Below are 12466 nucleotides of genomic sequence, written 5' to 3'. Positions count from 1 at the left end.
CAACAAACCACCCTTTAAGGTGTGAGAGGACTTTCCATAGGAATTAGGAACATAAATCCAGAAGGCAAGAATACAATTCTCTTTCAAATGAAATATCTCAAAGATGAGAATGAATTTGGATTAGTACTTGAGTAGAGCCAATATTCCTATTCAAGGCTTATTAAATTTTTTCATATACTTTTGCCCTTTTTTATTTTTTATTTTTTATTTTTGCTGAGGCTATTGGGGTTAAGTGACTTGCCCAGGATCACACATCTAGTACTTTAACTTTTTAAACAAAAGGAAAAATGAAACAGTTCCTCCATTCATGGAGCTTCTTTTGGCTAGTTTTAATCCTGGTTTCCAAGATTAAGTAATGACTGCCCTAGAACAATTCTTTCCTCTTCTTCCTTCTGATCCCATCCCACTACCTAAAATTCAAAATTTTGCATATGATGGATTTTCCTAGCTTTGCTCCACCCTCCCAAACCCAACTTTAATCCTTGATTTGGAATCCTTTAATCCATTAAACTGGTCAGTTGATCCTAAGGCTGCTTTTAGGTCCATTTGCAAAGATGGAAAAATGGATGTATATTGCACATTAGTATTTTGGGCCAGAATTATGACTTTGAAATAAGATGCTTACAAGGTACTAAGTGAAATTGAGGAGACAATGGTTATCTAGTTTAGCATGGTTCAGTATGATTGATTTAATCCTATAACAAATAATGGTTTCCTAGTGATATAATGATTAGTTTATAACTTAAGTGTAGAGCACATAAGCTAGGAGCCTCAGCTAGGTTGATTCAGAGATTCGGAGAGGCTGAGAAGACAAAAGACTAGAGGCCTTTAAAAGCTTAAACTCAGAACCAAGGGGAGAATTCAATTCGATCTTCGATCTTCCTGGTGGTTGGCTGGACTCCTGCACTTCTCCCATTAAGACCAAGGCCAAAAATGTTTGTGGCAGCCCTTTTGGTAGTGGCTAGAAACTGGAAAATGAATGGATGCCCATCAATTGGAGAATTGTTGGGTAAATTATGGTATATGAATGTTATGGAATATTATTGTTCTGTAAGACATGACCAACAGGAGGAATACAGAGAGGCTTGAAGAGACTTACATGAACTGATGCTGAGTGAAATGAGCAGAACCAGAAGATCACTATACACTTCAACAACGATACAATATGAGGATGTATTCTGATGGAAGTGGATATCTTCAACAAAGAGAAGATCTAACTCAGATCCAATTGATCAATGATGGACAGAATCAGCCACACCCAGAGAAGGAACACTGGGAGATGAGTGTAAACTGTGAGCATTTTTGTTTTTCTTCCTAGATTATTTTTACCTTCCGAATCCAATTCTTCCTTTGCAACAACAACAACAACAAAATTCGGTTCTGCACACATATATTGTAACTAGGATATACTATAACATATTTATTATGTATGGGAATGCCTGCCATCTAGGGGAGGGGGTGGAGGGAAGGAGAGGAAAATTTGGAACAGAAGGGAGTGCAAGGGATAATGTAAAAAATTATCTATGCATATGTACTGTCAAAAAAAAAAGTTATAATTATAAAATTAATTAAAAAAAAAAAAAAAAAAAAAGACCAAGGCCAGACTGAAAGGCTCTCCAGAAAGCTGCCCAGCATCGGGCAAAGAAATAATAAAGGATTTGGACTTTAACCCCCTGGCTACTCTTCTGGTGATTACTGAGCTGAAACAAAGGCTGTCCCAGAGACCCCAGGAAAGCAGAACAGAGAACATTACACACTAGTATATTTCTAAAAGCAAATATTAATATTTTCCTGCCCTTGAAATTTTAAGTAGAAATGTTGAATAAGTTGAAGTAAGTTGAAATGTTAAGTAAAGTCAGTTGCTTTGGTAAGTGGTGGTTTCCCCTTTGTTGGAGGTCTTTCCAAAAGCTTGGAAGGGCATTTGATGATCATGCCATAAGATAATGGTGTCACACTCCTATAGAAACATGTCTTTAGTAACATGTTGACTTTGAAAACCACAAGTCAATATATACATATATGCAAATGTGTCTATGTAAATAATTTTATTTATTTTTAAACATTTCCCAATTATTTTAATCTGATTTGGTCAGCACCTCAAGGCTTTGGTCTTTCTGAGTCCAGGCTTCAGTGTTCCTTTGTATCCAGAGCCTCTGTTTTAGGGGTATTCTTTTTGAGTTATAGGCTGAATTGGGTGGCAACTCAGAAATTCTGTACATTTGGAAGCATATTCAGAAGAGGAAATCAAACTTAATGCTCTGGATGCGAAGGAGTATGCTTATTTAATGAAAAGTGATATTAAAAAAATTGTAAAACAGTACTTCTCAAACTGGGGTAATGGAGGAAATTATAGTATAGCTATAGAAAAAAAAAAAGGCATCCCCATCCAAAAGCATACTGGTATCTGTAAATGCTACTGGACCAACCACTGGCTTCTAGTTACTTTTATTGTTGCACCTTTCTGAAAGAGCTCAATGGCAAAGCAAATAGATCATTGAGGCCTAAAGTCAAGAAGACCCTAGTTTAAATTCACTTTCAGACACTAGCTGTGTGGACCCTGAGCAAGTTAATTAATTTTTATTTGCCTCAGCTTCTTCAACTGTAAAATGAGGATAACAATAGCACCTACTTTCCAGGGTTGTGAAGATAAAATGAAGTAATTGTGCTTAGCACAATGTCTGTCAGGTAGCAAGCTCTTAAATGCTTAATTCCTTCTTTTCTCTCAACCTTATTTAAGGGCTATGTTTATAGTGAATTTCCTTCTAGAGCAGCAAGCTGGTAAAAACAGTACCTTTAAGAGTAACTCTTTTAACATAACAGAGTTTTGAGGGAATATATTCCAATATCCTTCTGGGATAAGGGAAAGAGAGCTAATCATATGTACGCCTTCTGGGGATCTTAAGCAAACTGAGTCCTAAGGGAAGATAAAAGACAAAGGGAATGATAGAAGTCTTTTATTTATAGCAGTTGGAATTGTAATACTGAAACAAACAAATGAGTTATTTCCACTTGCAATTAGCTTTCTCTTCTATTAAATTTCCTTTTTAAAAAATCTATAAGTTTAAAAAAATTGATTAATTTTCAACATTCATTAAATTTTTTTTGAGTTTCAAATTCTTCCCTGCCTTCCTTTCCTTTCTCTACTTGCTTAAAAGGCAGGCAATATTATATGAATTATATGTGTAAAGCCATAAAACATTTCTATATTGACCATGTTACAAAAAAAATAATTTAAAGACCAAGAAATATTTGGATCTGCACTCAGAGCTCATCAGTTCTTTCTCTGGAAGTAAATCACATTTTTCATTCTGATGATAGCTTTGGAATGATTGTGGGTTGTTATCATGATAAGGTCTTTCACAAGATCTAAGTCTTTCACAATTTCACAAGTTATTACAATATTGCTGTTACTTTGTACAGAGTTCTGGTTCTTCTCACTTCACATTGCATTAGTTCATATGTCTTTCCAGGTTTTTCTAAAAGTATCCTGCTCATCATTTCTTATAGCACATTTATTCCATTACAATTATATACTGCAGCTTATTCAGTCTCTCCCCAAATGATGGACGCTCAATTTTCAATTCTTTAATTGGAAAAGAATTGCTATAAATATTTTGTACTTCTGTACTTTTCCCTTTGATTTCTTTGGGAATAGTGGTATTGGTGTATCAAAGAGTATGCAGAGTTTTATAGCCTTTTGGGCATAGTTCCAAATTATTCTCCAGAATGGTTGTATCAGTTCACAACTCCACCAATAATGTCCCTATTTTCCCACATCCTTTCCAGCATTTATAATTTTCCCTTTCTGTCATGTTAGCCAGTGTTAGGTGTGAGATTGTACCTCAGACTTATTTTAAAGTGCATTTCTACAATGAATAATGATTTGGAGCATTTTTTCATGTAACTTGATAGCTTTGATTTCTTTTTCTGAAAACCGGCTATCCATATCCTTTGATCATTCTTCAACTGAAGAATGGTTCTTAATTTTACAAATCTGGCTCAGTTCCTGATATATTTGAAGAAATGAGGCCTTTATCGGGGAAAGTTGCTATAAAAAATTACCTTAGTTTCCTGCTTTCCTTCTAGTTTGTGCTGCATTGATTTTATTTATGCAAAATCTTTTTAATTTTATGTAATCAAAATTATGCATTTTACTTTATATGACCCTTTCTATCTTTTGTTTGGTCATAAACTCTTCCCTCATGTATATATCTGACAGGTAAAATTTTCCATGCTCCCCTAATTTGTTTATGACATCACCTTTTTGTCTAAGTTATATAACCTATTTTGATTTTATTTTGACATTGTGAGTGTTGGTTTATACTTAGTTTCTGCCAAACTGCTTTCCTGTTTTCCCATTTGTCAAATGGTGATTTTTTTTTTCTCAAAAGCTTGAATCTCTGGATTTACCAAATTGTATACCTAATCTATTCCACAGATCTAATATTTTATTTCTTAAGCAGTATAAGATTATTTGATGCCTACCATTTAGTAATATAGTTTGACATCTGATAGTGTTAGGTTACTTCCTTTACATTTTTTAACTGATTCACTTGATATTCTTGATCTTTTCTGATCCCATTGAATTTTTGTTATTATTGCTTCCAGCTCTGTAAAATAACTCTTTGATAGTTTAATGGTATGGCACAAAATAAGTAAATTAATCCACATAGAATTGTCATTTTTTATTATATTGGTTTGACCTACCCATGGGCAACTAATATTTCTCCAAATCAGTTAACTTTCTTAAAAGACCTGATAATAAATATTTAAGTCTGAACTTAGCTAAGAGAAATAAAAAAACAAACAAATAAAAATATTGCTGATTATTGTTTTGAGGTGGATGCAGTCAATGAACATTTGCAGACCAAAAAAACCTTTAATACTGATAAGGTATTACTTTCAACTTGTTCTAGCAAATAGTTATATTTTGAATTATTGATTTATACACTGAGTAGATTCATGAAAGTTCAGTATGATTTTAATAAGGTAAATATAGTCCCCTTCTAACTAATTATAATCCCATAAAGATATAGATCACTCATTGCCTTCTCTACAGCAATAGTTTCCAAAGAGGGAAACTATTCTAAATGTATGAATTAAAGCAAATCAGAACTAAAAAAAAAAGATATTTTTTAAAAATAACACTCAGATCTTTCTGGGTCTTGAATAACAGAGGACTCCTTAGCAGAGTTCTTCCTTATTATGGCAGGGACAGGATCATTGAAAGAAGTTTATATTAAAGAACATGGCACGTCAGTATTCTTACCATTTAAAAGTAAAGTGAAAAGATGCTAGGATTTCGAAACATTTTCTCATTGGCTGATATGTAAGAGGTGGCACCTGCAAGGCCAGATAAGGAGTGCCTTTCCATATAGAGTAAGTCCCTGACAGTGATACAATGACCAATATAAATGTCAGAAGAGCAGACAGAAAGCAAAGGAAGCACCAAAGGCTTAGTTAGATTCAACAGCTGTAAAAGCAAAAAAAAAAAGAAAAAAGAAAAAAAAAAGAAAAAAAGAAAAGAAAAAGAAAAAAAGTAGCCAGGACACAGACCTCAAGATGGACAAATTTAAGGCTGCTCTGCTCCTGGGGTGTGTGGGAGATGCTCTTGGTTACAGGAACATCAGTCGGGAAAACAGTGTTTTAGGCCCCCCAATCCAGGAGGAATTGAAAGAACTTGGAGGACTAGAGAAACTTGTGCTTTCAGCAGAAAAATGGCCAGTGAGTGACAACACCTTCATGCATGTGGCAACAGCAGAGGCTCTCACCACAGGTAAAGTTGAAATTATCCAACCCAGGCTGGTAAGGAAAAAAAGAAAAACAAAATAGCCACACTGATATTGAATTTCTTGAAATAAGCCTTGGGAACAGAGTACAGTTAAAAGCCTAAATTGCCTTTCATCTGGTGGTGTTACCTGATGCCACTGCTAAAAGTGGCAGTTTAATATACTCCAGTGCCCCAAGACAAATTATATATGTGGTATATCATATTTCTCCTGCAGTGTCTCCCAGGGTAGAGTGAGTAGTTTTTTGTTTTTTTTTTACTAGCAAGAAAGTCATTATTTTTGTTTTGTTTTGTTTTTTTAAATAGTATCTTTCTTTTTTTCACAAGATTAAACTAACCAATTCATATAAAAGGCAGAAAATTATCAGAACTCCAACAAAGACTTTTTGGGGACATTTTGCCTTTATTTTCCTCTGTAGAAAATAAGTTTTGTGGATATGGATTTGTTTCAGAACAAGAAAAATAAAGAAATTCAAAGAATAGGTCTATTTAAAAGAAATTGCTTTGGGATTATTTCTTATCCAAAGGATGTAGAGTTATAAAATTCCCAGTGGAGTAAGGATATAACTTAACATATCAAAAAATCTAGCTAAAACAGATACCAGCTTGGGTAATTGCTTGTTACTTAGAAATAAAATGCTCTTAAATGTTGTGATTTTTTTTTTAAACTTACCTTTACAGGCTGAATTTTCAAAGTTACTTTTGACCATGAACATATGATAGGTTGCACTAAGGATTCTAAAATCACAGGCTGTTTATATAAGTTTATAGGGAAATATGTAAATGTGTAGCATATATTTTTAAAAGGCATTTTTAAAAAATAAACAATCAAATTTAATTAAATAATTAAAATTAAAACATTCGTAATTAAAATCAGAACATCTTTACAAATTAAAATTTTTGAGCATGTACTAAGTCAATGAAATCTCAATTAAGCAATTTACTTCATGGTTGTAGCTACTGCTGACAAGCTAAATTTAGTTCTAATGGTCATTGTATGGGAATGCTAATACATACTTGTGAGCTTATTCAGTGATGATGTGGTTCAACATAATTCTTGGTTCTTGAATATTCACCTATATTTCACTGATTTGTAAGCTCTACATAATGAAACGGTATAGTAGAACTATTAATAGAACTTAATATATTGAACAAATTCCTGGCGAGTACTTGAGAAAATGTTCAAAACAGGAAAAGAAATTATATTTAAGCCATATACATTTATGCACACTGTAAATTTGAATGTCATTTGCACTGTTTTCCATGGAGTTGTATATGTCAATGTCCTCATTTAATTTTTTTAAAATTTGTTAGGGTATATAAAACATTTCTATCTTAGCTCATTTTTCTGATGACTAGGACTTACCTAGATGCTTCTGGGTGTTTTTTGTTGGTGATAACATTTCACTCCTCTTTTTAACAATATGCTTACATGAGAATGTAAAGTAGAAATCTGAAAAATCTCAGAAAATTTCTTAGCTGTTCTTTAAGAGTGAAGAATATGTTTCCTAAATAAGATACCATCTTCTATTATAAAAGCTAAATTGCCATTACTGTTCTTATGGTTATACCTTCCCCTCTTAAGCCTCACATAATATTTCATTTTATAGCTCTCTTGATTCTGTGGTTTTATGGTTTTGAGTGTTATAGATCAGTGAGTTCAAATATTTTTCTCCCCTGTTGTCTATAGAAGCTTCTTGAGAAAAAAAACTTTGTTTTATCTATACTTTATATTTTCCTCTCTAAATGGGTACTAAATGTTTGTTTTGTTTTTTACATTTATTTTTATTACATTATATATTTAATTTTTTAACATTTTATATTTATTACATTATATATTTATTATTACATTTCAATTTGTGGAATAAAACAAGCATTTCTGTAACATAGTATAATAAAGAAAGTGATTACAAATGAAACTGCAAAATTACTATGTTCAACTTGCTATTCCTTTTAAATATATAACAAAGTTATAATGCAAAATTTTTTCTTTTTTTCCTCCCCTTCCTCCTTCTCTAGATGGTCACCATTAGACACAATTACACACATGCATATGTATGTGCATTTGTGTGTGTGTGTGTGTGTGTGTGTGTGTGTGTATATATATACATATATATATAAATACATATACATGTATAGGTATATGTTTATGCAAAATTATTCTATACATATATCTATTAGTACTTTCTTTGGATGCAGAGAGCATCTTTCTTCATATGTCCTTTTAGTTAATTTGTGTATTTGTATTAGTCAAATAAATTATTTGTGCAAAGCCATTCTTAAAACAATATTGCTGTTCCTGTATACAAATGTCCTCTTGGTTCTCATTGCTCTATGAGTAAAACATAAAAGTTGAAAGTGATCCTGGAAGTGATCCTTTCTACTGAAGCTTAATATTAATAAATGATAACTTTAATAATAAAACTAAAAATTCCTTCTCTTAGAAAAATTGGTTTCTAAATAGCCAATCCTCTTAAAGAAATAAATTGTAGTTCTTATAAGATTTTTATTCTGGTTACCTTAGTTCATCCAAATGATTAGTTGAACCTGTTATGCACAAACTGTGATTTTGAAACCTAGTTCTCTGATGAAAAATAAAAGTAAGATTAGAACTCTTATTACCAGTCATTATACAAAGTGATAAGATAACATGGTATCTTGAAATAGATTTTTTTCTTTCCTAAAAAAGCCACAATCTTATGCCAAATATAAGAACAAAATTATAAGGCTTTCATGGGGAATCATTGTTCTTTATACACATTTTGAGTTATATTCAGAATTTAAAATAAAGAGGCTAGAAACTTCAGAGAATTTTATCTCTTGCCTTTCAAATAAATACTGTTTTAAAATCTGAAGTTAGGAACTTTGATTTTTATCCATTGTCACTGATTTCAGAGAAGCAATTTTACCAATATCAAGCAATGTTATAATTGGTGACTTGCCTTCCTGGACCCAAAGCATCTGTTTAACTTAGAAAATAGTTTAAGAACAGCATAATTTTCTTTCTTCTCATCTCTCTGCCCTTCTATAGCTGAAGGGACCAAAGGCTATCCAGTGTAGAACATTGTGCTGAGCAATGAGTGAAATACTTTATCAAGAACTACTTGCAGCTTTCTTAACATATGGTTCCGTTTCCATGCAGTTCCTTTTCCTGATCTCTTATTGGGAGAAAAATGGATTTCATCCTAATCTCTCTGATTCTTATGGATGATTTATATGTTTTTGTTCATGCCTGACTCTTTTTTATCCCATTTGGGGGTTTCTTGGTAATTTACTTGCTATTTACTTCTCTAGCTCTTTTGATAATTGAGGAAACTGAGACAAACAGGGTTAAACAACTTACCCAGGGTCACATAGCTGGTAAGTGTGCCAGATTTGAATTCAGGATGATAAATCTTTCTGACTCCAAGCTGGGTGCCTTATCCACTTCACCATTTAGCTGCCCCATATAAACATAGAATTCCATCCTACCAGGGGGCATGAGCTCTCTATCCCTAGTTTTGATTAATTCTCAAAGTTTCAAGTAAACTAGGCCTGTGATCTTTCAAATATTGGCAAAAGGTATGTCATAGATGATTGTACTGAGGAAATCACAGATTTTTCTTGAAAACAAAGTTGCATACTTTTTGGATATACAGGACAAAGTCAAACATTTACTTCAATACTTTGATAGGTTTATGGGAGTTCATTGGTATGAGTCCTCTTTTCAGTAATACAGATTCAGTCCATCCATATGTCTGCCTGTCCCATTTGATTCATACTTATATTCTTCATGGGAAGGCTACATAAAAAGCCCTTTTTGTAGTGGCAAGGAACAGGAAATTAAGTGGATGACCATCAGTTGGGGAATGGCTGAATAAGTTATGATATATGAATGTAATGGAATATTATTATTCTATAAGAAATGATGAATAGACTGATTTCAGAAAGGATTGTAGAGAGTTACAAGAACTGATGCTAAGCAAAGTGAGTGGAACTAAAAGAACATTGTGCACAGTAACAAGATTGTGTGATGATCAATTGTGATGGACTTGGCTCTTTTCAACAATGAGGTGAAACTGGAGTATTCTCTGCCTTTCATTCTTGTTCTTGTTTTCATTCAGTTGTGACCTCATTTTAGGTTTTCTTGGCAGAAATAGTGAAATGATTTGTCATTTCCTTCTTTGACTCATTTGACAGATGAAGGAACTGAGGCAAACGGGGTTAAGTGACTTAATCAGGATCACACACAAGAAGTGTTTAAGGCAGGATTTGAACTCAAGAAAAGGATTCTTTCTGACTCTAGGTCTAACATTCTATCCACTGTACCATCTAAATGCCTTTTTCTCTCTCCATGCCTTTGCTTATTCCATACTCTATAACTACCTCCATCTTTGGAAATCTCTGTCTGTCTCTCCTCAGGAGCCAATTCAGATGATACTTCCTCCAAAAAGAACATAAGTCTTCCTCAGATTTCACCTTTTGTCCCGTGACTTTTGCACCTGTCAAAAGCTTCATTTCATCACCATTATCTGTGTACATGTGGTTTCTACCAAGTAGATTGTAAGCTCCTTGAGAACAGGACCATTGTCATATGTATATGGCATATATTTCTGATGCCTTGCAAGATTGCCTTCTGTATAAAAAGGGTTGAATCAATATTAAATTGGATTTTTAAAATAAAATGCATAAAACAATTTTGAAATGGATTATGTTTTCTTAGACATAGATTTGGACATTAGGTCAGGAAGTCAAGAAGTTTTAGGACTTTAATCTAATAACAAGGCAGATAGCCTATCAAAAGACCAAAAAACAGTGGGAGAGGCATTTGCTGAAAAAGGGTGGGAAGACTTGAGAGGCAAGATGTTTTGCTATTTGTCTTCATTACTTCAATTTATTTCCTTAAAGCACCAAAAATTCTTACTTCTCTATTATCTTCCTTGCCAATACCCTTTATCATCTCTTTATAAGGTATCTGAGGAGATGGGTTGGGATTAGCAAGTATTCTATAAGAGGTACTTCAGCATTCTAATGGGTATTATATTTTCTTATGCAACAAAAGTCATAGAGACAGGAGAAATCTTAACTTACAATAAACCTTTTCCCCAGTCCAGTTCCATTGCTGAGCACTCCTATCCCAAGATTTTTATTGCGGCTTAAAGTCACTTACTGAGATTCCACAAAATAGCTGTGATGCACAAGGCAGAGTGAATTAGAAATACTAGACCTGGAGTCAAGAACATCTGATTTCAAATTCCCATCAGACACTTAGTTCCTGTGTTGCCTGAGTTTAATTTGTTGAATAAAACAAGAATTCCCATAATAACATAATAAAAAAGATTGCACATGAAAATTCAAGTCTATTATGTACAACTTGCTATTCTTTTTAAATATATAATAAACTTATTTAACTTTTTTTCCTTCCCTTGATTACACCTCCCCAGAGATGGCTATCATTAGACTTATTGGAGATTCAATTAGTGAAAATTAATAATTCTGATTATCTAATAATGAATGCAAGAACTAATATATATATATATATATATATATATATATATATATATATATATATATATATATATATATATATATATAGTACTGTGCAAATTATAAAGGGCCATGTAAAGTCACTCATTAATAAATAATAATTGTTGTTGTTGCTAGTTGAATCTAACTAGCTATCCCTGAAGGCAAGCTACTCTTAGCAACTATATATTTATCTATGTTTTCAATTTGATGTTGATGGAAGTTCCCAAAACTCTGATATGATATTTGTGATTCTCAATTTCAAGATATGCCTTTTGTCACAAATATGTATAAAATCAGGAAGAGAATCAAGTTTTTTATATTTTATATGTTTATATAGTTTTATATTTCCTAAAATGGAAATGACAGTAATTTCTGCCCCTCCAATGAGGAGAACATGCCATGAGGTGTTGTAGCAGTAGATTGACTCTTGAAATGGGGGTTGGGGCTGAGCAGAGAAGAGCACTTCAGATACACTGGGGCTGCCAAGAATAGTTTAAGTGAGTGGTAGCTGATTGCACCCAATCTTCTGTCATTATATTTAGAAGAAGTAGATAATAGGAAGAGAGCTGTTCTATTATGAATGAAAGGACTCTTATCTGACATTGGCTCATTTAGTCATTCAAAAAGCATTTATTAAGTATATACTTAAAGGGCTAGCATTGTGGAAAATACAAAAAAAGAAGACCCTATCTTTAAGAGGGTTATAATAACAATTTCACTACTCCCATATAGGAAATGGTTGGGTACAAGGCCCTGAAGTCATGTGAATTACTAGAAAAAATTGTTTATTAGGAAAAAAAATGTTTAGCCTGGAGATGAAAAGATTTGGAGAAGTTGAATTTATTCTAGGTCTTCCCAGAGGAGAGAATTGGAAGTAGTAAAGTAGTAGGAGTAGGAGTAGTTGTAATGTTTACATAGCAGTTTAAGATGTGCATTTTAGCAATATTATCTCATTTGATCCTCACAACCTATGAGGTAAGTTCTATTATCCCTATTTTACAGATGGTGAAAATAAGGTTGAGAGAAATTAGTTGATTTACTTAGGTCACTCAACTAATAAGTATCAGAGGCAGGATTTTGACTCAAGTTGAAATGATTTCAAGTCCAGTATTTTATTCACTATTTACACTGCTAAAAGGCAAATCTAGGATTGATGTAAAGGAACAACTC

At 32.9% G+C, this 12466-nt stretch overlaps 1 protein-coding gene across 2 annotated transcripts in view; it reads left to right on the top strand.

The window, feature by feature from the left end:
• Window positions 1-5407: 5407 nt before the first annotated feature.
• Window positions 5408-12466, top strand: part of ADPRHL1 (ADP-ribosylhydrolase like 1) — a 72622-nt gene continuing 65563 nt past the window's right edge. For both annotated transcript variants that reach the window (XM_074299580.1, XM_074299581.1), the window contains exon 1: window positions 5408-5776. In XM_074299580.1, the coding sequence (XP_074155681.1) occupies window positions 5563-5776 (214 nt within the window). In that variant the 5' untranslated portion in view covers window positions 5408-5562. The remainder of the gene's footprint in view (window positions 5777-12466) is intronic.

Source organism: Sminthopsis crassicaudata, chromosome 3 (genome assembly GCF_048593235.1).
Source record: "Sminthopsis crassicaudata isolate SCR6 chromosome 3, ASM4859323v1, whole genome shotgun sequence".
Lineage (NCBI taxonomy): Eukaryota > Metazoa > Chordata > Mammalia > Dasyuromorphia > Dasyuridae > Sminthopsis > Sminthopsis crassicaudata.
This window is presented reverse-complemented; position numbering and strand designations above follow the sequence as displayed.